The sequence below is a fragment of the Lacerta agilis genome, chromosome 5 (genome assembly GCF_009819535.1).
Source record: "Lacerta agilis isolate rLacAgi1 chromosome 5, rLacAgi1.pri, whole genome shotgun sequence".
Taxonomy (NCBI): domain Eukaryota; kingdom Metazoa; phylum Chordata; class Lepidosauria; order Squamata; family Lacertidae; genus Lacerta; species Lacerta agilis.
In genome coordinates this window covers 1,309,826-1,323,834 of record NC_046316.1, presented here as the reverse complement: position 1 = coordinate 1,323,834, position 14,009 = coordinate 1,309,826, and the positions used below count along the sequence as shown (strand labels likewise).

At 45.3% G+C, this 14,009-nt stretch overlaps 1 protein-coding gene across 1 annotated transcript in view; it reads left to right on the top strand.

Moving 5' to 3' along the window:
• Positions 1-461: 461 nt before the first annotated feature.
• The window catches only part of BORCS5 (BLOC-1 related complex subunit 5), a 49,902-nt gene continuing 36,354 nt past the window's right edge, over positions 462-14,009 (top strand). The window contains exons 1-2 of the mRNA XM_033148241.1: positions 462-629; positions 2,718-2,861. Coding sequence (XP_033004132.1) covers positions 572-629; positions 2,718-2,861 — 202 coding nt within the window. The 5' untranslated portion in view covers positions 462-571. The remainder of the gene's footprint in view (positions 630-2,717; positions 2,862-14,009) is intronic.

Sequence of the window (14,009 nt, the reverse complement as noted above, 5' to 3'; positions counted from 1 at the left end):
CGGAGAAAAGCTGCATATAGGCTCTGTACCCCAAGCATACGTTGCCTTCACTCAGAAACAGGAGAAGTTTTATTCAAAGGGAATGATTTCTAAGAGTTAGCAACCCGATCTGTGCCTACATTTACTCTTATGTGATTTACTGCCAATTGCCTTTAAAGCCGCGGCTCTAGTAACGTCTACTTTGAGCAAGTGCCCCTGAGCTCACTAGGGTTTGTATCCGAGAATCAGATTGCAGAGCAGCGCAATCTTACTGGGAGTCAGCCGGTACTTCCCGCGCGGAGGAGGCCACCGCCGGGCCCTTTCCCTCGCCCTCCGCTCCGCCTCTCGGCGTGGGCGAGGCTTTCTCCTGACCCGGGAACCGAAACAGTCTGGTTGCTGGGAAGGCGGAAGCGTCTGCTCTGGGCGTGCGAGAAGAGAGAGGCATTGCAGCGGCAGGGAGAGAGGCGTTGGCCTGAGTTGGCCTGGGGAGCCGCGCGGCGGTGCATCGGCCCTCCCGGGGCGGAGCGCGCCTTGCCAAGCGCAGCCCTTCCTTCTCCTTCCTGGGATTTCTCTGCGCCAGACCGCTCTCGCTATGGGGGCCGAGCAGAGTGCAGATGCGGAAAACCGGCATCCCGACCCGAACACTTCAGGTGGGGGCTCCCTTTCCTTCCCACTTTCGGGGTTTCGTTGGAGCGTTTGCTTTGGGTGCTCTTTAATATGGAGCGCGTGTGCATGAGCTGCGCCTCTCCAGGCTGCGCAGAGGCTGGGCTGCTTCACATGAATGCTCCAAGGTACAAAACTGGAGAAAGGCTAAGAGGGAGAAAGGTTGAACGCGCGCCTTGTGCGACGTATCCAATCTGCTCTCACACTCCAAGCCAGTGATCCGCATCCCATCCCATCAGCTAACTTTGTGTGCAGCGGTGATACAAACTTGTGAAACTCACATTTTAAAAATTATTTGCTACAAACGAACGAACAGATCAGGCGGAGAGGAAAAGGAGTCTGTTCCAGCAGCATTGCCCCCAATGTGCAAGCTTTTTGTTTATGGGGGAGCATTCAAAAATGGCATCCCTCATCTTGCAGCCTGAACTGGTACTCTCTCCTCTGCTATCTGCCAGCCCTACAGACATACATTTGCAAGTGATACATTTTGCAAAGTGATGGACATGCATGTAAGAATTGGACCTTGGCCCCCGAAAATAGAAGTTACTAGAACTAGAAACAAAACAGAAAATGTGCAGTCTAATATGAAATTAAATTTTACAAGTATTATAATGAGAAATGTATACAGGCAACTCCTGATTTTGTTGTTGTTGTTCAGTCGTTCAGTCTTGTCCGACTCTTCGTGACCCCTTGGACCAGAGCACGCCAGGCACCCCTATCCTCCACTGCCTCCCGCAGTTTGGCCAAACTCATGCCAGTCGCTTCAAGAACACTGTCCAACCATCTCATCCTCTGTCATCCCCTTCTCCTTGTGCCCTCCATCTTTCCCAACATCAGGGTCTTTTCATCAGGTGGCCAAAGTACTGGAGCCTCAACTTCAGGATCTGCCCTTCAGTGAGCACTCAGGGCTGATTTCTTTAAGGATGGATAAGTTTGATCTTTTTGCAGTCCATGGGACTCTCAAGAGTCTCCTCCAGCACCATAATTCAAAAGCATCAATTCTTTGGCGATCAGTCTTCTTTATGGTCCAGCTCTCACTTCCATACATTACTACTGGGAAAACCATAACTTTAACTATACAGACCTTTGTCGGCAAGGTGATGTCTCTGCTTTTTAAGATGCTGTCTAGGTTTGTCATTGCTTTCCTCCCAAGAAGCAGGCGTCTTCTAATTTCGTGACTGCTGTCACCATCTGCAGTGATCATGGAGCCCAAGAAAGTAAAATCTCTCACTGGGTTATATGCATGTTGTCTTTGTCCATGGAGTTTTCTTGGCAGGGATACTGGAGTGGCTTGCCAGTTCCTTCTCCAGGTGGATCACATTGAGTCTAAACTCTCCGCTATGACCTGTCCATCTTGGGTGGCCCTGCATGGCATAGCTCATAGCTTCCCTGAGTTATTCAAGCCCCTTCGCCATGACAAGGCAGTGATCCACGAAGATCACTGCCTTGATTTAGGCGCCTCCAAATAATGCGTGATGTGCACAGCACCAAACCTGTAAGTCGCCCCAGAACACCATAGAGATGTCATGAAAAGGGGCAGAGTGGGTTCCGGAACAGAACTCCCGCACAAAATGTTGATTGCTTGTAATTTGTTCAGTGGCCTGTTTTGTGAAATCACGGTCTAAAATGGATTTTTGCCTTTCTCGAGCAAGCTGGTGTGCGTGGCTCATTCGTGCCCAAACCCCTGCTCTTTGTGCCACAGGGAAGAGGAAACAACTAACACACTGACTTTGTGTTACATGCAAACCACAAGTGGTAAGCCAAGGTCTGGTCTTGACTTATCACTTGTGGTTTGCATGTAGCATTATGTCAGAGGTCTGGTTGCTACCTCTCTATGGCATAGGGAGAAGGGGGGTGCGTGTGAACGAACACTGTGCACTGGCATGTTTCACATTTACAATAAGCTGTGGTCTGTTTTAGACTATGGCTTCAAATTATGTGCAAACCAGGCCAATGGATCTTTCTGTCACAATAATTGAGTGTGTGGGTGTTTTACGACAACACGCTGTTAAGTCATCCTTCTTTGCTGGTACCGGATGAAGGGTAATCATAGGTGTGCTTTGTATTTTCCCCAGCATCTCCTTCACCAGCCAAGCAGCGAGCTAAAATGGATGATATTGTGGTGGTGGCACAAGGGACACAGTCTTCGCGGAACGTCAGCAATGACCCAGATGTCATTAAGTTGCAGGAAATCCCAACTTTCCAACCCCTTCTGAAAGGTAAGATATGACATGAAGAAACAAGGTTCCTAGGTCCGCCCCCCACATTCCCCTTTGAGCTTCCTGGTTCATAACAGTGCCAATTTTTTGATGATCCCATTGTAATCTGCTCATTTGTTTTGTCATGCATTGCTGAGTCCTCGTGCTTCTATAAAGTGGTAGAGAGAACTGGGTAAAACGTAAACATGTTTTAATGTATTGATGTGTTAAATCTAGCGGTTTGTAGTTTGTCCAGGAAGCAGTTATATTTGTGCTTCTAGTTCTGTTGAGTCATTGTGTTCTGCAGTGTGAAGAGATGAACCTTATGGGAGGCTTGGGATAAGGGTGGAGAACCTTTTTTGGACCCAGGATGCCAGTGGCAGGTGGGTCCACAGGCAAGGTTGAGTGTGGAGCAGTGAATTTACAGCTTCTACACTCACACACTCCTCTGTTTCTCAAGGCAAGAAAGAGTCCAAGGACACATTCTAGTTCAGCAAAATCCCTCCAGGAGGGTGCAGAATAGATCTGGGGAGAAGGTGTGTGGCTGAGCAGGGAGGTGTAGCCTTGGGGGAAATTATGTGGACCAGACACAGGCCTAGAGGGCTGCATTTGGAACCTAGGCATGAGGCTTCCCACCCCTGGCCTAGGAATAAACTGGGAAACAGTAGTGCTTTAGTTAAGATGGTATTTTGATGCTCATTATCTCAGATTAGGCATCCCCTTGTTCATAATCTGACAGTAAATTCAGTAAACATTGCTCTTGATTTCTGGGTGCTGGTACTGCCTGCACGCTTGCTTCTTCACTCTTTCAACATCACCTTGATCTGCACATTGGTAAATAAAATGGCAGTTTTCCAGTTTTCTCCATGCCAAAGAGAGGAATCTTAAAAGACCAGGATTTCCTTTTTGAAAATGGTGTGGAAGTAATTTTAAAATTTGAGTCCACGGCGGCTCCAACTACATTCTTTCTGTGGTGCTCAGGAGTCCAGTTATGTCACCCTTTGCCTGCAGAGCTGGCAGCCTCTCATGTTTTTTTGAAACTCCCCCCTCTTCTTGGAAGTCCTCTGGGCAGCTGCAGCTGCTGCTCCTGGTCTCTGAGCTGCCCCACCCCGCCCCAAAGACAGGTGCCTCCTCACACTGCCCCACAGGGGCCAGGGAAGAGGATGCCCCCAGCCTTAGTGGCCCAATGGAGACTGGTGAATGTGAGGCCAGCACTTTACCTAGGGAGGCAGCAGTGGCAGCAGGAGGTACTGCCAGGCCTGCGTGGCGTAAAGGCACCAGGCACTCAACTCCCAGGCAGGCCTTGCACACAGCAAGCAAAAGAAGGGCCAGCACAGCGCCTGCCTGACTGCCTGCCCAGCCTCTCACTTGTCTGTCCATTCCCAACAGCAAGGGCTGGTGGACTGGCTGGCTGGACTCCCTTGCCCACTGGGGAGCTTGTAGCCAGGGCTGCTGCAACAAACAGCCACTGAAGCCTTTGGGAGGCAGACATGCAAGAGGGCATTGAAGGAGGAGGAGGAGGAGGAGGAGGAGGAGAGTTTGGATTTGATATCCTGCTTTTCACTACCCGAAGGAGTCTCAAAGCGGCTCACATTCTCCTTTCCCTTCCTCCCCCACAACAAACACTCTGTGAGGTGAGTGGGGCTGAGAGACTTCAGAGAAGTGTGACTAGCCCAAGGCCACCCAGCAGCTGCAGAGACATTTTCCTCTTGCTTCTGAGGAATCTTCCTTCTCAGTCAGTGGGAAATTAGAGTAAGCCCTGACAGCAAGTCTCTCTCTCTCCCCCCCCTCCCCAGGGATCTCTGCCCCTGAGTCTTTCAGTTACCTAACAGTGATCCCATTTGGCAAAGAGCAACACTATTATTTTAATTGCATCAGGGTTTGTTTGTTTGTTTGTTTTAAAAAGAGGCCTGTAAAACTGGCATGGTCTACTTTCTCCCTAAGTTACTGTAAAGACTAGGCCCACAGGCTGCAGGAATGTCGTGAAGTGCCCCAACCAGTTCACCACTGCAGCTCATAACATTATACGGTGAGTCCACGTTGTTTTCTGGGATTCCTGGTCCGATATTGTTGATCTTTTTAATTTGCCAATTCCAGTGCAGTCAACAGGTGGCACTGTTCACTGCCTCTGGTGCGTTGCAGTGCTCCCAAGAGCAGCAGATGTTCAGAACGCAATAAAAGAATTTTATTTGGTAGGGACTCGTGGTGTTTGCAGCAGAATAGCAATCGGCAAGCTCTAGAGTGGGGATTGAGGGAAGCCCTTTCCATGTTAAACCCTCATGAAAAATTGGTATTGTAATCATTTCTAAAATGGAGTGGAAATGAGGGAGACGCTTGGTATGTGGCATAATAGCACACGGCCCCAGATTGAGTCTCCAGTTCTTAGTATCAGGGAGCAGGTCAAGCTGGACAAATGCCAAGACAATGTGACATGCTTACTTTATTTCTTTTAAGAAGTGTCAAGCCCACTCTTCCTTAGAATAATCCAAGGGTGGAGGTAGTGGTTGGAGTGTCAGACTAGGACTGGGGAGAGGTTTTTTGCTGGTGTGGTTCCTGGGTGTATCAGCGCCAGTTTCCGTGGTGTTAAGTAGGTGAGTTTCAGAGTAAGTTCCCTTCTGGCTGATATGGAGATTAGATAGAATCATTATTTGCATCAGCCACTAACCATAACAATAAAATAAAATGTGCTGAAGGTAGAGGTAAAAACTTAACTATAGAAAATACATTTTGGGGGTTTACATCAATAATCAAATAATAGATCTTATTCTAATTGACCCTGCTAAAAACCTTGCAGTTTTTGCTGTCACCTGATCATCTTGATCTGCTAAAAGAAAAGACACAGTAGCAATGGTTGAGCAACCCGGCATGGACAATAGTAGATGGGTACCGGTAATAACCTGATATGGACTTAAAGGGTAGTTTAGACCACATTCTGGTCCATTGGGTGGGGTTAATTTCATAGCCTATGTCATGCTCCCATTGTTCTTTGAATGCGTTAAGGGGTTTTTTGGGGTTTTGGAGCAGTATTATGTATATTGTGGATACCATCCCTTTGCCATGTCCCTCTGCTGTCAGGAGAAGGTTTTCGAAGGTGGTCAAGGGCCTAGTGGCTGCTGATTTTACTGCTGGATTGTTTAAGAAGACGTGTAGTTGATGGTGTGTTAGCCAAGGTATTTGGGTGTCCCCTGGTTTGTCTTGTATTTCTTGTGTTGGTATGGGTTTGTTGTTTTTGTAGAAGTCTTTTAGGCAGTGTAGGCCTTTGGCTTGCCAGGTGTTTATCTGGAGGTTTTGTGCTGCGTGTTGGAATAGTGGGCGATAGTCCAGGGGGTTAAGGGGGATGGGGATAGTTTGCCTACTTTTCACTTCCTGTGTCAACCTGTTCAGTGTTGTGGGGATTTTCTTTGGTTTGTTTTGGAGAAATGGCTATGCTGTTGTGGGGATGTTTTCAATGGTGTCTCTCCCCAAGTGGACCCATTGTTTTGTCTCGTCTTCTAGAATATACGGGATTATGTGGCATACTTGGTTGGCGATGTAACATGAGTCTATGTTGGGGATTCCCTATCCTCCTTCTGAGGAGGGGAGGTGCAGGTTTTTAGGGCTTATTCTTGGCTTTTTGTGAGAGAAAATAAACAAGTGTAGTTTTTTCTGCCACTTCTGGAGTTGGGTTGGAGGAATCCATATTGGGAGGGTTTGGAATCAATAGGTTAGCTTTGGGAGGGTGATCATTTTGGTCATGGCTATTTTGTCTGAGAAGGTGAAGTTGGCATTGTTCCATTTCCTCAAATCTCTGTTGATTTGTTGCCACAGGGCAGGCATAGGCAACCTTCGGCTCTCCAGATGTTTTGGCCTACAACTCCCATGATTCCTAGCTAACAGGACCAGTGGTCAGGGATGATGGGAATTGTAGTCCAAAACATCTGGAGAGCCGAAGGTTGCTGACCCCTGCCACAGGGGTTTGTAATTGTGGAGGTATAATTTGTTGAGGTTTCTGGTTACTTGAACCCCAGGTGCCTGAATTTGGTGTGGCAGAGTTTTATCTTTGTGATGTTGGTGAATTCCTTTTGGGTATGTGGTATGTGTGTGTGGGGGGGTTGTTGAAGCACATAACCTCAGATTTTGCAAAGTTTACTTGTAGGCCCAACACCACTGTGGATGTGTTGAGTTGCTGTGTTTATGGGGTCTGGTGTTGTCACCATCAGGTTGACCTGCAACCCTAGTTTATAGTTTTACCTTTTATTTCCATGCCCTTGATATCTGGGGCTGCTCGGAGTCGGATTGCAAGGGGTTCCAGGGCCAAGATGAATAGGAAGGGAGGCAGGGGGCATCCTTGTCTTGTGCCTCCTTGGATTGCTATGGTATAGGAGTCCATATTGTTAATTCTGCCTTTTTCTGAGGCTTGGGAGTAAATTTGTAGGAAGTTGGGGCCAAATTTCATGTTAGTTAATACTGCTAATAGATATTTCAATTCCAAGCAGTCAAAGGCTTTAAAGATGTCCAGGGACCTGATCGTCAATGGGAGTTTGTTCGTTTTGCTGCGTTCTATCAGATTCAGTAGTTTCCTCCTGGGGTCTGCTACGTTGCAACCAGGAACAAAGCCTGCCTGGTCTGGGGCAATAAGTCTGTGTAGCCGGTTAGCCAGGATTGATGTGAATATCTTGTAGTCTTGGTTTATCAGTGAGATTGGGCGGTATGATTCTATTTTGAGGCTATCTTTGCGTGCTTTTGGGATAGAGGCTATTTTGGAAGAGGCCCAGGTTTGGGGGATGGGGCCCCTTTTATGATGTCGTTAAATAGGTGGGTCATGTAAGGCATCAGGGCTTCTTTGGATTTTTAGTAGAATTCTGTTGTACAGCCATCCGGGCTTTGTGTGGTTTCAGGTTTTTGAGTACCCTCTCTATTTCCTCTGGGGTGACAGGGCTCTCCATGAATTCTTGTTCCTCTGCAGAAAAGGTTGGCATGGTCAGCCCTGTTAGGAATCTTCTGATTTCTTGTTCAGTTGGGTTGCGGGAGGTGTATAGATTGGCATAAAATCCAGCAAATTCTGAGGTTATTTCTTTGCTGGAGGATGTTAGATTGCCGTCTTTTTTAGTGACACAGTCTATTCTTGTTTTGAATGATTTTTTTCCTGCATCTATTTGCTAACAGCCTGGAGTTCTTCCCTCCATATTTGTAAAAGCGTTGTTTAGAGTATAGGATGTTAATCATTATTTTATTGATTTCTAGAGAGTCAATTTCCCTTATTTTTTGTTGTATAAGTTTAAGGAGCTCTATGAGCTTAAGTTTTTTTGGCTTCTGTTTTTTGTAGTGTGATGAGACGGCTGTAATGTCTTGTTCCAATTTACCAATTTTTGAGGAGGTTTGATTTTTTTAAAAAAGGGATTCCCTCTCCTTTATTCAGGCTCCTCCGATGACCGCTTTCATTGTGTCTCAGCGGAGGGGGGTTGTAATGTCGCCCACATCATTGTTTTGGAGAGTTTTCAATTGACTCTCTCTAGCTAGTTGGTTTGTGGTTAGGATGGGTCTGAAGGACCATGATGGGGCAGTTTGTGCTTCCTCTCCTATGTTGAGGGTAGCTTCTACTGGGGCGTGGTCTGTGGTTTTAATGTTACCAGTGTTTGTTGTTTCTACCGGGGGGGGGGGTGTCAGGCCTTGTGTGAGCAGAATGCTGTCCAGTCTGGACATTGTGCTGTGGCGTCCAGACTGGAATGTGTTGCTGGTGTCTCCCGGGTTCTTTTCTCCCCAGTTGTCATGAGACAGCCAAAGGCAGAGCTTAATCATGATCAGGGAGGTAAAAATACACGCCACATATCCCTAGAAGCTTGAGTAGATGGAGCCACTTAATCAAGTAGTAATAATCCATTGACTTTATAAAAAGTGTGTCTGGCACACAAATTGCTGCTAGGGAAAAGCAGTCTTGTAAAACCTCAAAAGGCAACTTTAAAAAAAAATCTATGAAAACCTCCAGTTCAAAGGATTATTAACAAAGCTATAAAAAATGCAGCCATACCAACCTCAGAAGTTTGAAGCTGCAAATCTATTTTCAGGGTGTATACCAAGCCAAGTGAATCTTGATCATTTGCAAGATAAATACATTGCATTTCTGAAGTTTCCTAGAGATTTTCTGAATCCTAAATATTTCCAAACACAGCTTCCATTTTCTTATATATGATTTGATTCTGCATCTTAAAGAATGGGTCAATTCAAACAAACAAACCCATAAGCCCCTAATCTGTATAGATACAGTTAATAGTATGTTGTCAATTCCTAATCTTTCTCTTCTGCTCCTCCATTGATGACATTTTGAATTGTTGGGGTCCCTTGCCACAGGGCATTGCACCATTGAATACTGGCTTCCACGAAGTTGCATGCAAAGGCCATAATGCAAAGGCTGATAGTGGGACCACTCAGATAACATTTCCAGGCCTGCCATGCAGTATGATGACATGGCCTGGGATAGCTCAGGCAATATGGCAGTAGAGCTTGGTCGTGGGTTTGAGCCCCACATTGGGTCAAAGATTCCTTCATTGCAGGGGTTTGGACTAGATGGCCTTTGTGGTCCCATGAGGTGACATTGTGAGGGAATGAAGGGATAGATGAAGACAGTGTCAGATTGACGCTGCAAAATTTAAAAGTGCTTCCTCTGATTCAGATTAACTTCCTCCCCTCCCAGGACTCTGTTAGCTGCAAAGGGGGCAAAAAATAAGATAAAGCAGCTCTTGCGTTAATGGTGTTAGAAACTTAAGAGTGCAACAACTTGTACAAGATGTGAAAAGATGCTGGCTTTTCAGTGTGCTGCTGAAGTCAAAACGTATCCCTGTTGACATCAGCTGGTGTTAGTTTCGGACTTCTGAGGGTTGAAGCCAACCTTATTCTGAGGAAATGTCACTTTGCCCTCTGACGCTTATGCATTGCATATATTGAAATTCTGCTCATTCTGCTTATGTTCCTGCCTTAGAAGAATGCAGAGAGAGAGAGAGAGAGAGAGAGAGAGAGAGAGAGAGAGTGCTGATGAAAAAAGTTTTTCTCAGTATTTCTGTTGTGATAATTAAACCCCTGAGCTGCACACCCTCACCCATCTGCCTGCGTCTCTGCCCTAAATAAGCATTCATTTGGACAGTTTTCCTGCAAGAAAGATTTAAATTCTTCTGCAGCAGGTGATATTGCCTTTCATTTCACCAAAATGTTAGTTTACTTGTTAAGTGTGGCATTGTAGGAATCTTTGGCTAGCTATACAATAAAAATCGAGACATTTCGCTAAAACTTGCTGCACAATTTTTCATGTTCCTGCAAGGGATAATGGTATTCAGAAATACCTTGATATGATCATGACAGTAATACCCCTCTTGGTTTTCTTTTGCATCCAGCAAGTCTAATCCTGATAGATCTACATATAGTCAGAGAACTTGTACATGTGCAGAATTGTTACCTGACAAGCAGTGTGTGTAGCTGGGTGCTGTTGTAGCTAGAAGACAAGCATGCACAACCTCTTGCTGTTCTTGTGTTGTTCATCTGCTGGCAAGGCTGTGTCTGAACTGTACAACTTCAGCTTGCAGATGTGGCCCCCTTTGTGTGCTTTTGAACTGCTAGGTGGGCAGGAGCTGGGACCGAGCAACGGGAGCTCACCCCATCGCGGGGATTTGCACTTGCATAAAATGACTTGGTTTGACTCTTGCAAAATGTTGTTCATAGGGAGGGTGATTTATTTAATAGTTTTAATCTTGGGTGTAATCCTGTATTGCATGTTTGACCATCTCTTGCTTCAGTATTGCACATTCCTTACGCAAAAAGACTCAAAAGTCACACTTGCTGTTGGGGGGGCGGGGCGAGGGGGGAATGAGTCCTAATTCCTGACAAAAGGCGTCTCCTAAAGGTTGGTGCGGGGGACCTGAAAGTGTCATGTCTTTATTTTTAATGCTTCTTCCAGTCTAGTGACTTCTTGCATAAGCAAACCAAGTAAAGAATAATGGAAAGGAAGCAGCAAATGTGGCCAGCAACAAGGTGCCAGTAACCTTGAGACTTTGAAACTTTGCAAATGTTTGCTTGAGTGAAATTCTCCTGTGTGTCACCAAATAAGAATGAGCTGAGGTCACTCTTGGCAAGAGCAGGACTCTTTATTTTTCCCTGCACAAACAGCACAACATGAGGAGCAGGGAGTGGGTGAAGGAAGGGGGCGGGAAAAGGAATCAAGGAGGACTGGATAACATTGTAGACATAATTTTTGTTCGAACATATTATATACAAAAAAGCAGCTTGCTTTGTTTGCAGGCATTGAGTACATAAATATACAAAAATTAGGGGTGCTTTTCCTGTCTTTCTACGTCATAGTGTAGCCGCGGCACAGAATTCCCTACTTAAAGCTGCATGATTCTTTGTGGTTCTTGTCTGGTGATATTTTGGGCGCTGCCCTGATTTAAGTATCCACTCCAGCAAAATTGCCAAAATTCAACAGCAAAATTTTGCCAGGGTTATGAAACTCACGGCAATTGCAGTTTGTGAGTAGTCAACTGGCCACCTGATAGCTTGATCCAGCCTCTGGCATCTGGGCCTGAGAAGGGCCATTCCGTTGTCACGGGTGGGACACTTTGACCATGATTTTTGGTATTCACACATGTGTAACAATGTAAATATACATAAAAATTAACAACCAAAATTTTAACTATGTTCTTAATAAGATGCTGAACATTTTAATAATTTTTTATTATTTTTATGGATATTTTTGACAATTTTATTAAATGTTTAAAGTGTTGTCACGGGTGGGACAAAAAAAGGACATGGAGCTTGAGATAAGTTTGATTTATGGAAAAGCTCTGTGAGTTGGGAGGTGGATCAATGATAAACTCAGCATATCTATTTAAATCAATGTTTATTGGTTACAACTATGCAATCAGGAATTAAGTTTAAGAAATTTAACGATACAAAATTAAGGAAAAAATGCTGTCACGGGTGGGACAATCAACAGAAAACTTTTAACTTGAACACTTCTGTGAAGACTACGTGGGTGGGCTTTTGAAAAGAAGGTCCATAAAATAAACTTCTTTTGTCTTTAGCTTTTAAAAAAATGGTTAGACTGCACGTTTGGAATCTTCCTCACCAAAGTCCAGCACTCATCTAACATTCTTATCAGGCTAATTTCTCATGGAATGGCCCAGAAGCCCCTACTCCTAAATAAATATTCTTCTTTGTCACTTTCTCCTTTGCCAGATGAGACACAGACCCCAAAGCCCCTTAAACTTTCCCATATGCACCCTATGAGCAGCAACGCAGTTATGGCCGTTAGGCACGTCAGGTGTCTGGATTGGCAAGTGGAAGCCCAGGAACGCAAAACCAGCCACTGCCACAGGCATCCACACACACACAGGGAGTGGCGGACCAGTATCCGTAAAGCCATGACAGCACGGCATTTGCGGGAGTAGAAGTTCAAGGGGAAGGGGTTCAATAGCAGCTCCCCAGTGGCTGTTCGGCAAACTAGTTTTATTTTTATTTTATTTTATTTTTATTTTTTCTATACTGCTTTATATTTCTAAGAAAACTCTCAGAGCGGTTTAAAGGGGACCCCTGACCTTTAGGTCCAGTCGCGAACAACTCTGGGGTTGAGGCGCTCATCTCGTTTTATTGGCCGAGGGAGCCGGCGTACAGCTTCCGGGTCATGTCGCCATCAAAGGTATCAAAGCGGTTCACAGCCTATTAAATCAATAAAACATAAATAAAGCAATCTGAAGAAAGTCAAATATACAGTCAAAGCAACATAACAGAAAACTAAAATATTATCTTAAAGATTTCACAATAAAACATTACAAAGGAGGTCAACTACAGAATACATATTTAACATAGTAGGGTTGGTGAGTGTGGGCCCTGCCCTCTAGGCCAGGTGGAAAGGGCCTTGCAGGGAGTGGCCTCCACGCCCCACAGCCGGGCGATGTTCCTAGTTGCAGATCAGGAACCTAGTGGCACAGGATTTTACTTTCTTTAAGCTTCCAGTGCCATTGACCCACATGCCCTCTAGATGTCTCTATATAGATTTCCCTGTGCAAATTATTTTACCTGGGCCACATTGCCAAAGTTGCTGTCATGTTAATGGTTTACGTGGTTTAAAGGGTACGTTGCAAATGCTCTTCGTATTGCCTTGTCTTTTGTTAAAATGTGTGCTTTGCCATGAAAGGCATTTAAATCTTGTACAGTGGACTTAAATACTAAGGGGACAGATGCATACAATTCCCAGGGAGTTTTGCCCCTTGAATTAAATTTTGCAGGCACAGTTTCACATTTGCCCCCACAGCCGTTTACTTTGTGAGTGGTAAAGTACAAATTAGACTCCCCCAAAAGAGCCCCCCCCCTGTGTTTCTCTGGAAGGGATGGTGGAGGGCTTCCTGGCTGGACTCCGCGGGCAATTCTGCACCCACCCCTTTCATGTAGAGTTGGGGAAGAATGACTTGATCCCAGGAAGGGAAGATGCAATTAGGGTAGAGAAGTATATGATGTAGGGACACAGCAGGGCACCCCACAAGAGGCTTTTTAAATATGTAATTTAATTTATGTGGCACCAGCACTTCTCTAACAGCCCACTTGGAATTGGAAATAAATAGTCTAAACTACCTCGCTCTGTATTTAGAAACTGAATAGCCAGAGGTGCTGTGTGTGAGAGAGTAAAACAGCTTTATGACTATTGAATGTGGGGAAGGGGAGGGGAAATAGAATATGATTGTTAGCAGACCTTCTGCATGGCTTTTCCTTTTTATAATTCAGCCACCCATTGTTGGATGTTAATTCAAGGTTCATTACTGTTCCACAGGAATATCTCTTTAAGAGAATGAAAGAAGTAAATTGACCTAGTTTTCCAGCTGTGGGACAGTGCAGCAGGTGATGCTGAGTTTGTCTTGATTTGGGCGTGCCAGTAATCGGGTACGATATATAAGGAGGTCTGCGTACCTTCCTCAGGGCCCTGGGTGGTGGGTCACCGTATGGGTCATGTTTCTGTAATGTAATGTTAGCTGATGTAATTTCTGTTATTTTTGCTTTTCATTAAAACCACTCCTAGTTTTGCTCTACAGTCTCCTCAACCTTCTTGTTGCGCAGCTGCTCAGCTTTATATGCCAACATCTGGTTATGGGCCCAGCCATTGAGTTGATGACTGTATAGTTTAGGAGTTGGTGAATAGCTTAAGAAAGGTTT